This window comes from Elephantulus edwardii, unplaced genomic scaffold (assembly GCF_000299155.1).
Source record: "Elephantulus edwardii isolate Elephantulus edwardi_28Jun2011 unplaced genomic scaffold, EleEdw1.0 scaffold00234, whole genome shotgun sequence".
NCBI lineage: Eukaryota > Metazoa > Chordata > Mammalia > Macroscelidea > Macroscelididae > Elephantulus > Elephantulus edwardii.
In genome coordinates this window covers 1,751,273-1,764,112 of record NW_006399984.1, presented here as the reverse complement: position 1 = coordinate 1,764,112, position 12,840 = coordinate 1,751,273, and the positions used below count along the sequence as shown (strand labels likewise).

Genomic DNA, 12,840 nt, shown 5'->3' with positions numbered 1-12,840 from the left:
GAAAACAGTGCAACAACGAATGAATGAAAACCCAAAATCTCTGTAAATGTTCATTAAAACTAATAAAATTTAATAATAATAAAAAACACAAAATAAGAAAAACACACAATATAATTCACCACATTAACAAAGCAATTAATAAGAACCATACGATTCTAGCAATTGAAGCACAAAGGTATTTGACAAAATCCAAACTCCCTTCCTGATAAAGACACTCAGAAAAATTGGAATAGAAGGGAATTTCCTCAACATAGTGAAAAGTATATATGCAAAACCAAGAGCTAATATCAATGAAGAAAGACCAAAACATTTCCCCTGTCAACAGGAACCAGACAAGAATCCCCATTGCCAGCCATTTTATTCACCATTGTATTGGAAGTACTTACTAGGGCAATATGACAAGATAAGGAAATAAAATGCATTCAGATCAGCAAAGGGATGGTTAAACTGTTGTTATATGCAGATGATATGATAGTGTACACAGATTACACCATGGACTCAACAGAAAACCTGTTAGAGCTAGTAGATGAATGTAGTAGCATTGCAGGATACAAAATCAATATCTTAAAATTATTCAGATTTCTCTACAGTAAGAAAGATAACTCAGAGAAGGAAACTAAGAAAATAATTCCATTTATAATAGCCAACCATATATTGAGATACTTGGGAATTAACACAGAGACCCAAAAGACCTGTACAAAGAAAATGACAGAACTTTTCCTTAAGACACAATTATAGACCTAAATAAATGGAAAAATGTTCCTTGATAGCACGACTCAATTTTGTGAAAATGATAATCCTACCAGAAGCAATCTACATGTTCAACACAATCTCAATATAGACACCAGTTTAATTTTTCCAAGGAGCTCTAAATGAAAATTGTAAAGTTTATTTGGAGAGGAAAGAAACCGTGAATAATCAAAGCACTTCTGAAAAAACAAGAATGAAATTGGAGGCATAGCACTCCCTAATCTCAAAACCTACTGTTGTTATTGTTATGTGCCATCGACCCTATATATAACAGCTCTGAAGCCTGCCTTGTCCTTAGCCAGTCTCAGTGACTCTGACACACCTACCCCCAGTGCCATAGTTAGTGTATCAATAAATATCATCCGGGGTCTTCCTCTTCTATGCTGTTCCTTCACTTTTTCTACCATGATGTTCTTCTCCAGGCTAGGTTCCTCTTGACCATGCACCCAAGGTATGTGAGAAGGAGCTTCAAAATCCCGGCCTCCAAGGAGAAACTTGATTTCACCCTCTCCAACTCAGACTCTTCTCTAGCACCACAAATCAAAGGCATCAATTATTTTTCTGTCATCCTTAGTCATTACCCAGCTCTCTGATGTATATCAAGTAACTGCAAAGACCATGGGCTGGATCAGGCACACCTTAGTCTCTAGACTTACATCGTTGCTTCTCAGTACTCTGGAAAGGTCCCTGACAATATATTTAACTAATGCAATTCATCTTTTGATTTCCTGACTGCTGTTGCCAATAGTGTTCATTGTGGAGCTGAGCAAGCTGTAACTATTAACAACTACAATCTCTTCTCTATCCATCATAGTGCTGACAAGTGACCAAGTGGTGAGAAATATCGTGTTCTTGATGTCGAGCTTCAACCCATATTGAAGACTACAGTCTTTGACCTTCTGTAGCAAATGCGTCAGGTCCTCCTCTGTCTTAGTAATCATAACACAGGTTGTTGATGAATCTTCCTCCAATCCTGATACCCTATTCCTCCTCATAAAGCCCAGCCTCCTGGAAGATCTGTCCTGCATATAGATTAAAAAGGTATGGAGACGGAATACATCTTTGTGATACTCCCTTCCTAATTTTCAACCGTGTAGTATTTCCCTGTTCTCTTCTGAGGACTGCTCCTTGATCCAAGTGTAGGTTTTGCATAAGCACAACCAAGTATTCTGGGATTCCTATTCTCCTCAAGGTTAAATACAATTTGTTGTGATCCACATAGTCAAATGCCTTTGAATAGTCAATGAAACACAGATAGATAGATAGTTAGATATCCCTTTGTTACTCTTTGCTTTCTGCCAAGATCCATCTGACATTGATGATACTGTCTCTAGTGCCACATCTTCTAAATCCAGCTTGTGTTTCTAGTAGGTCTCTGTCAATGTACTCTTCCAGTCATTTCTGCATAATCTTCAGTCAAATTTTGCTTACGTGTGATATGATATTGTATGATAATTTCCACACTCTGTTGGATCACCTTTTTTGAAATGGGAATAAATATGGATCTCTTCTAGTCAGTTGGCCAGGTAGTTGTCCTCCAGGTTTCTTAGCACAACCTGGTAAGCACGTCCACGGCAACATTTGTTTGTTGAAATATGTCAATTGGCATTCCATCAATTCTTGGGTCTTTATTTTTTGTCAAATCTTTCAGAGTAAACTGAACTTCTTCCTTCATCACCATTGCTGATTGACCATATGTTGTTTCTTGAAATTATTCTGTATAAGCCAATTCATTTTGGTACAGGGATTCTGTGTACTACTTTCATCTTATTTTAATGCTTCTTGGATCATTAGATATTTTACCGATAGCATCCTTAAGTATTGCAACTCAAGTCTTGAATTTGTTCTTCAGTTCTTTCAGCTTAAGAAATGCCAAGCTAGTTTGGCAATTTTGATTTTTGGACTCCAATTTTTCACACATTTCATTGTAATACTTTGCTTTATCTTCTCATGCTGCCCTTTGAAATCTTCTATTTAGTTCCTTAATTTCTTGATTTCTACCCTTTGCTTTGGCTCCTTGGCACTCTTGTACAACATTCAGTCTCTTTCTGACATCCATTCTGGTCTTTTCTACTTCTATCTTTGTAATGACCTTTTGATTCTTCATAGATTCTTGATATTGTCCCACAGCAAAACTCGTCTTCGTTCATTGTTCAAGGGCTCAAACTTGTTCTTCAGTAGGTTTTTAAATTCAGGTGTGACAGACTCAAGGCCAAATTTTAATTCCTGTGGATTTGATTTTACCTTCTTTAGCTTTAATTTGAATTTACATATGAGTAGTTGATGGTCTGTTCTACAATCAGCACCTGACAACTTACTACACAGTGGTAATGACCAAAGCAGCATGGCACTGGTACAATGACAGGTACATAGAACAATGGAACAGAGTCAAGAACCCAGTAATGGAACTCTATCTATGGGCAAGCAAACAATATGTATCAAATGGGGAAATGATAACCTCTTCAACAAAGGGTGCTGGCAAAACTTGTAGGCAAAACAGGTAGTAGTACCTGTAGAAAGATGAATCAGGAGCCACATCTCACACTATACACAAAATCAACTCAAAGTGTATTAGAGAACTGGGAGTAAAGCCCCAAACAAAAAAGTTCAGAAGATAAGGTAGGACTAAGCTTAGAGGCTGACAAATACAGTAATAAATGCACAATCTGGAGAGTATAAAATTGATCAATGGGACCTTCTAAAAATTAAATCTCTGTGCTCATCGAACAATTATTCCAAGAGGGTGCAAAGATATCTTATTGACTAGGAAAAAAAAATTGGCAGTACCATCTCAGACTTGAGTCTCAACAAAAGTTTACAGAATACTCTTGGGTCTCCAAAAAAGAAAGACTGATAAAACAATTACAAACTGGCCAAAAGACTTTTCACAGAGGAAGATATTTGGATGGTCAATAGACACGTGATAAAGTCTCAGAATCACTGGCGAGAAAAGAGATGCAAATAAAAACCACAATGAGATTCCATCTCACTCAAGTTGCAGTGGCAAAATTTAGCAGGAAAGCAAATAATAAATATTGGAGAGAATGGGGAAATGTGGGATCTCTAAAACACTGTTGGTGAGATTGTCAAATGGTACAACTATTCTGGAAGACAGTTTGACATTTCTTCAAAAAGTTGAACATAGAAACTCCATATAATCAAGCTATTTTCCTACTAGGAATATACCTCAAGGAAATTAGAACCGAGGCATAAATGAAGATTTGTACACCATTGTTCATATGAGCACGATTCACCATTATAACAACATAGACACAGCCCATATGTCCAACCTCAACTGAATGTATTGAGAAATTTTGGTACATGTACACAATGGAATACTATGCCGCACTCAGAAGCAATGATGGTGAGCAAACTTAGTGTCCTAAGGACAAATACTTCATGTTGTAAAAAAAATTAAGGATAATTAGTAAAACACATATGAGGAGTCAAAGGGAAAAGGAAAGGGTGGGAAAAGGGAAAAGGAAGGGGTGAGGAAAGGAAAAAGAATGGGTGAGGATGAGAAAGGGCAAAACCACAGGATTGCAGAATTTGGATAGTGGAAGGAGAGGGTAAAGGAAATGGGCGAGATTCGGTGGGGACCTGAAAAGACAAGTTAATGGTGGACATACTCCAGTGGAGATTAATTTTATAAAACATAATTCATAGGAATAATTGTATGAAAAACCATGTAAGAAGAAAAATATGAAACTATATATATACTTTGTAAGCAAACCAATATAAAATAATTTTTTTAAAAGGAATATTTATAGGACCAAAAAAGTATCTAAACAAGATCAAAGATGAAATTCACAATAGTAGCATCCAATAAATATTTACTAGCCTTGAGAAAGTGGATTTCAGAAAGTACCATATGCACAAGTGCCAATGGTACTAAAAGAAGTTGAAAGATGCCCTGTCAGTTTAGGTGATAAGGCCACAGTCATTGAAAATCCAGTTACAGTACAACATTTTCTACCTTGCATACCTGGGACTATTGAGAGTCAGGTCCAAGTCAAGGCAACTAACAACAACAGCGCATTAAATCTGCGTGTTTCTGTCTTAATTCTTTTTCATACTTCATAAATCTGCCCATAATCACAACCATCTACCTTTGCTCAGTGCTTCATTATTTTCTTATTGGGGCATTCCTTAAAAGCTCTTGGTGGATTTTTTTCTTTGGTCTACTCATCACTTTTTTTCCCTACTTGCTTTATCATACCTAATAAGGCAAAATATCATAGTTATTATATTCCAATTGACTCCTTTGTCCATAAAATGACCAATTATATTTCATAACCAAGTTGATGTAAAGACAAATATATTGATATTATAGTTTAAATTATTCTATTAAACATTATTGTCCTCTTTTTTCTTTTAATTTTAGGCAAAGTGAAAATATGTCAAGACTCTCTAAATCATTGTTAACCTCTTCTTTACCAGATATTTGGGTTATGAAATGAGTTGTTGTTATTGTTATGGGCCATCAAGTTGCCTGCGACTCATAGTGACCCTATGTACAACAGCCCTAAACCCTGCTCCATCCCTTGCCAATCTTTTTGTCTCCAATATGCCTATCCCCATTACCCAGTGACTGAATCAATCCATGTCATCTAGGGTCATCCTCTCCTGTGCTGTCCCTCCACCACCCTCCCAAGCATGAAGTCCCTCTCCAAGGACTGATCCCACCTTACAACATGTTCAAAGTATGTCAGATGGAACTTCAGAATCCTTGTCTCCAAGGAATAGCCTGGCTTCACCTCTTCAGGATGAACTTGTTTGTTCTCCTAGCAGTCCATGATATATTCAATACTCTTCTCCAGCACCGAAGCTCAAAGGCAGCAACTCTCTTTCTATCATCCCTAGTCATTGTCCAGCTCTCTGATGCATTAGCAAGTAATGGCAAAGACCCCAGACATTGTTGCTCTTCAATACTTTGTAGAGGTCTCTGACATCCAACTTTCCTAATGCAATTCATCTTTTAATTTCCTGGTTACTGGTACCAAGAATGTTGATTGTAGAGCCAAGCAAACTGAAGCTGTCAACAATCTCAATCTCACCCAGTGGTGAGAATATTTGTTTTCTTGATGTTGTGCTTCAATCCATACTGAAGGCTGCAGTCCATGACCTTCTCAGCAAGTGATTCAGTTCTTCCTCAGTTTCAACAAGTAGGGTAGATAAAAATAAAATTCATAGTAATACTTTCAGTGAAGAACTACCAGAACAGATTTTTAAACTTCTCAAACCATTATGCAAGTTTAATCAGTTAGTTTCTCTACATTTTCCTGTGCTTGAGTTGCTATGGTTTCATCTTTGTTCATAATATAGTTTTCATGACAATTTGCTGTGCAAGAGATGAAGAAGCATATCATTGAGAGACCCTCAAACTTGATGGATACTTATTCATCATGATTCCTAGTTGTGCTGTGAAAAATACAAATCTGATTTCAGATTTTTTCTAAGAGAGAAAAACAACAGGAGAAATAAAACTAGTAAAGGAATGAAGGGAGAAACAGTTACATTTTATAAATAATAATTATACAGTTTAAATACCTAGGGAGTTCTAGTGGCCTGGTGGTAAGAAACTGTACTGCTAGCCCAAAGGCACTTGTTTCCAATCCACCAGCTGCTCTGTAGAAGAAATATTTACAGTCTCCTCCCATGTGAATTACAGCCTCTGATCCACTGGAAGGTCATCTATGAATCAGTTTTGATTCAACTACACATAAGAACAACGAACAGCAACTTGCAGCTGAGGCCTTAGATATGGTATTCTGATCCTTAACATCCCAAAGATCTACTGTCTTCATTGCACAATATGTGTGCTGTGCTGTGCTTGCCATTGTGTCTGATTCCCTTCTCTGATACTGGGATAGGTATGGGAGTGCTCTAGAAAAGAGTCACCTTCATGAAGGCAGATACAAAAGTAATGAGAGAACCAAATCTAACTGTGGCTGCTGCTGATACTGCTGATTCTTTCCTTGACACACCAACACCAAAGGCAGGACTGGGATGGGCATGAGGTAGGAGGAGGAGCAGAAGGCCCCTGCTAGGGGTCAGAGTTTCATTCCAAGACTCTTTGATGCTTCATAGAGTTGTACTTCCCAGGACAGCATCCAAATCAGGGATCTAAGTTGGAATTTTTCATGTTATTTCTTCAATTATTTATTTCCTTCAAATATGTATTACATCTCCTTCAGTATGAATTACAATATTAATTTCCTTCAATATGGATTACATTTTAGAATCAAGAAGACAAAAATCATTCCTACTGGGCCAAGAGACAACATCATAATAAATGGAGAAAAGGTCTAAATTGTCAATTATTTAATCTTATTTAGATCAACAATCAATACCCCTTGTAGCAGAAATTAAGAATAAAAAGATTTAGTAAATCCTTCTGCAAAATAGGAGACCCACAAAAATGAGGCATTTTAGAAATGAAATGGAAACTTTTTAACTGAATGAGTAGAATCTGTATTTATGTTTGTTTGTGTGTCCTTTATTTGCAATTAGAACTGGAATCGTAAGTAGTAAATTTTTCATTGGTGTGGAAATTTAATTTCTTCAAGATAGCAATCAATAAATTTGAATATGCTTGAAAACAGTATCAAAAATGCATATTTTCAGTGTTTTAATATAAAGTATACCTTTTTAAAGTAAATTACAAAAATAAAAAGAAAATAGAGAAGTATTAGACATTTTAATTGTTAAAATAAAGGAAATACTTATTAAAAAAAAAGAAAGAAAAAGATTTATTGCATTTGAAAATTCTACTATCAGGGGTCTCTTCAAAATACTGAGGAACAATGTTGTCAGCTTAAAAACCTGATTAAGGCCATGATATTTCCAATCACCTATTATGTATCAGGGAGCTGGACAATGGATAATGGTGACAGAACTTATACCTTTGAGTTGTGGTATTGGAGATGAGTACTGAATATCCTATGAACCAAAGAACAGACATATACTGTGGACAAAGTACAGCCATAATGCTCCTTAGAGGTAATAATGACGAAGCTTCACCTCACATATTTCGGGCGTGTTGTTAGGACATCATGCTTGGAAAGGTAGAGAGTCAGTGAAAGAAAGGAGATCTGACACAATGACTGCAATTAGCTCAAGTGTATCAGAGATGATAAGGATAACACAGAATAGGACAGAGTTTAGATCTGTTGTTCATAGAATCATTATGAGTTATACTTGAGTTGATGGCACATAACAGTAGAAACTTTTGTTTCCAATAATCATGGGAATGTGCCAATCTGTGGTAGTGGCAAGCTGAGTCAAGGTGAAAATCAGGGAATCAATCACCTGTTCTTTTCCTAAGACTTCTTATAAGAACGACAACGAAGTCTTAAGAGCAACATCAAATCAAACAACACAAACCTTAAAGTTTTCAAAATTCTAGTAAAGAGCAAATACCTTGGAACAATCACCCTCCTTTCACTGGCCCTCCCAACCCCACATCTTTGTGACTTTCTGCTTGCCTTTTGCTCCTGTACCATTTCACCCCCTTTTGCACTTGCAGGGTCTGGAATTTGCAGGGTTCACAGCACATATGTTTGTGGGTATCTTCTTCATTCTCCTGACCTCCTTCCCCTTCCTCCGTCTCTTGTATTGGAACAAAAAGCTTTACAACAAGGAGCCCAGCGAGATTGTGGGTGAGTACTGGCCCCTCTTTAGAACTTAATGACATAAACTTATATTTATAGGACAAGTTATCTCCAAAATATGAGTTGATTTACCATCCTCAGAACATTGGGAAGTGTAGAGTACAGGAATACTATATGCTAAACCACTAACTTTTTACTGTACTTTTGGAGAATTTATGAACCACGTCTCTGCAGTTCTCTATCAAGTGAGGTGGAGGAAGTGATGATCCCCCTATTAAGTGAAATGGTGTAGCATCACAAAACAAAACAAAACACCAAACCTAAACAAAACACTGCTTGCAATGCAAGTAACTTAACATTCACTATAGTGGTCTAGAATGTAATAGTTGAGCACTACATATAATAGCAAAATTGGTGACATAATACAGTTATTGTCAATCAAAGGCCCTTTGAGGAGTCACCAGCTAGCATGAAGAATTGTGGTTATCATATTATTGCTTTGCATTTTCCTCATATAAGAATTTTGGTAGATATTTTATTGAGAAGAGCACCAATTCAGATACATTAGGGGAGCTAAGTTATTTGGAAAATAACTGCCCTTGGCAAAGTCCAGTGTGTGGGTGATGGGAAGATTGTTGGCTAATAACTACCTCTGGATTGGCCAGAATGTTGTTGATAGCTGACTCTCCAGCAAGTTTTCAGAGGCAGTAAATCACATGGAAGAAGATTGTTAATCTTTCTGCACAGAGCAGCTGGTGGATTTGAACCACGTCTTTCGACTGGCAGCTTAGTTCCTTGCCACTAAGCCACTGAGCTCCCTAGAATAGGTGACAATAATGCTTTACCTCCTTTTGAGATTTCATGTGGTGTGGTTGACTAGGTAGCTTCAGAAATTGTGAGAATTTATAGAGTGAATTATTTTCTTTCTCCTCCTCTCATTACATGTTCGTTCATTCTTGCATTTTATAGTTCTTATTTTTTACTAAGGAGCCCTGGTGGCCTAGTGGCAATAAGCTGTGCTGCAGTCCCTAAGGCATGCAGTTTGAATCCATCACTTGATCCTTGGCAGAAGGATGGGCAATCTACTTAATAACCAAATGCACAAAGTACTAAATAAGGAATCCCTGTGTGTGACTCAGTAGTTAATACTTTGAGCTACTAATCAAGAAGTTGAGCTGCTAATCAAGAGGTTGGATAAAGAAGGTTGGTAGTTCCAAGCCATGCAGGTTTCAAACAATGCAGGTTTAAATCCACCCAAAGTTGCCCTTGGAAGAAAGACTTATAAATCTACTTTTGAAAAGCCAGCAGCTCAAACCCAGTTTGGATGAGCATAGTTTACTTTGACGCACACATAGGTCTCAATGAATCAGAATTATGCACATCAGTTGGCTTTTTTTTTTTTTGGTAACATGTGTGTGTAAAATGGTATTTTGAGTAAAATAAAACTATAAGAAGTTCCTGGGTGTGTAACCCAAAGAAGTAAGAGCTATCATATGACTAAATATATTGATGCCTATGTTTATTGTGGCATTATTTATAATAGTGAAGAGTTAGAAACAATCCAAGCACTGATCATAAAATGAAATGCTAAGAAATTGTGGTGCATACACATAGAAGAGTTACTAGGCATTACTAAAAAGAGGCCTAGAAATAACATAATATAGCAAAATATGGAAATGAAAACAAATCATGCTGAGTGACATATGTCAGTCACAAAAGACCAATTATTATATGAATAATAGAATAAGAAATAATATAATAATACAATAATACAAGAATAATAATTATATGGTATGATATCATTGTTACTGTTATGTGTTATTGAATCTCTTGCAATTCAAGAGAATTGAATACCCTATGTACAACAGCTCTGCACTCTATCCTAAGCCAATCTCATTGTCTCTGACACACCTACCTCCATTACTCCTGTAACTGTCTCAATCCATCTCATCTGGGGTTTTCCTTTCCTGCACTATCCTTCTTACTTTCCAGGCATAATGTCATTCTCTAAGAACAGGTCCCTCCTGTCTCATATGCTCAGAGTATGTGAGACAGAACTTCAAAATCCTTGCCTTCAAGGGGCAGCTAGTTTTCATCCTCTCCAGGACAGATCTGTTTGTTCTCTTGGCAGTCTATGGTATTTTCAATGCTCTTCTCTAGTATCACAACTCGAAGGCATCTATTTTTCTTCTGTCATCCTTATTCACTGTTCAGCTCTCTGATGCATAGCAAGTAATTGCCGAGACCATGGCTGGGATTAGGCACACCTTAGTTTCTAGATTGACATCAATGCTCTTCAGTACTCCAGAGAGGTTCCTGACAGCAGATTTTCCTGATGCAATTAGTATTTTGATTTCCTGGCTACTGGTATCAAGAGTGTTAATGTGAAAAAAAAAAGGAGTGTTAATGTGAAGCCAAGCAATCTGAAGCTGTTAACACCCTCAATCTCTTCTTCATCTATCATGATGCTGCCAATTGGCCCAATGGTAAGAATCTTCAGGTTTTTTGATGTTGAGCTTCAATCCATATTGAGGGTTACTGTCCTTGACCTTCCACAGCAAATATTTCAGGTCTTCCTCAGTTTTAGCAAGCAAGGTGTGTCATCTGAATAGCACAGGTTATTGATGTGTTACTCCAATACTAATACCACATACCACCTCATAAAGTCCAACATCCTGAATGATATGTTCCAAACATAGATTGAAAAGATATGGAGATAGGATGCATCCCTGATGTACACCTTTTCTGATTTTGAAATATACAAAGTTTCCTTGCTCTATTCTGATGATTGCTTCCTGGTCAAAGAATATGTTTCACATAAGCACAAGCAAGTGTTCTGGGATCTCCATTTTCCTCAAAGTTAGCCATAATTTGTAGTCATCCACACAGTCAAATGCTTTTGCATAGTCAGTGAAACACAGATAGAAATTCCTCTGGTACTCTCTGCTTTCAGATAATATCCGTCTGACCTTAACTATAATGGCCCTAGTGACATGACCTCTTCTAAACCCTTCTTGCACATCTGGTAGTTCTTTGTCAATGTACTGGTCCAATAGTTTTTGGGTGATCTTCAGTAGATGTTGCTTGTGTGATGTTTTAGTGACATAATTCGAGAATTTGCACACTCTGTTGAATCACCATTTTTGGAATGAGAATAAATATGGATTGATTCCAGTCATTTGGCCCGATGGTTGTCCTCCAGATTTCCTACACAACCTAGTGAGCATGTCCAGGCTGAATCTGTTTGTTGAAATATATCAATTGGTATTCCATCAATTCCTGAGGTCTTGTGTTTTGCCAATTCCTTAAGAGTGGCTTGAACTCCTTCCATTGCTTCTTGATCATTGTTTCTTGAAATTCTTCTGTGTCAGCAAACTGTTTTTTGGTAAAGTGACTCTGTGTGCTCCTTCCATCATCTTTTTTTCTTTTTTTTCCCTTTTATTTGTTGAGCCTGAAATAAAATATTTTTTTTTAAAAATAATTATATTATACTGGTTTATATACAAAGTTTATATATATATTGTTTTTCACACTGGACCTTTCCTTTATCAATCCCTCCCTCCACCAGTTATTTAAGCCTCCCCCTTTTATCCTCATATGTGCTCTACAATAGTGTTCCTATGCAGTATTTGTTTTCATGAGACTGAGTTAACTTCGTGTAATGCTTTCCAGTTCCTCCCAAGTTAGGCAGTAATTTACAAAATCATTTTTCCTGCGTGCTGCATTGTATTCTATTGTATGAATGTACCATAATTTCTCAATCCATTCCATTGTGGTTGGACATTTGGGCTGTTTTCACTTTCTTGCTAATGTGAATGATAATATGACATTGGTGTACAAATTTCAATTTTATCTCAGTTCTCATTTTCTGAGCATATATTCCAAGCAGTGGAATAGCTGGGTCATAACCCAGTGATCTGCTTCCAGCCTCTTCCACCCCTCCTGGATTCTTATACTCAAACTACACTAATGGTTTTATACAATATTTATCCTGTCGGACTAAGTTAATTCATTCAGCATAATGCTCTCTAGTCCCTCCCTAGTTAGGTAATAATTTACAAAGTTCTTGCTTCTGCATGCTGCATAGTATTCCATTGTGTGAATCTAGGATAATTTCTCAATGCATTCATTTGTGGTTGGACATTTGGGCTGTTCCCATGTTCTTGTGATGGTGAATAATGCTGCTATGAACATTCATGTACAAATCTCAGTTTGTGCCTCAGTTCTCATATTCCCAGTATATTCCAAGTTGTGGAATAGCTGGATCATATGGAATTTCTATGTTCAGCTTTTTTTTTTAAGATTACAGCTTTATTTTCTTAATCATCTTTCAAAGAAAAAGCAATTTATATTTCCTGATTTTTATTTCTTTGCTGAAAAATTTTAATAGTTTTATCTTTTTTAGTTTTAATTTATTTATTTTTCATTTCAATGAACATCTACAGAGATTTTGGAATTCTATTCATTCATTGTTGCA

General features: G+C 36.7%; 1 protein-coding gene across 1 annotated transcript in view; it reads left to right on the top strand.

Annotated features, from left to right (window-relative positions):
* The window catches only part of OCA2 (oculocutaneous albinism II), a 569,803-nt gene that overhangs the window by 201,658 nt on the left and 355,305 nt on the right, over window positions 1-12,840 (top strand). Inside the window, exon 12 of the mRNA XM_006898594.1 lies at window positions 8,279-8,411. Within this exon, the coding sequence (XP_006898656.1) occupies window positions 8,279-8,411 (133 nt within the window). The remainder of the gene's footprint in view (window positions 1-8,278; window positions 8,412-12,840) is intronic.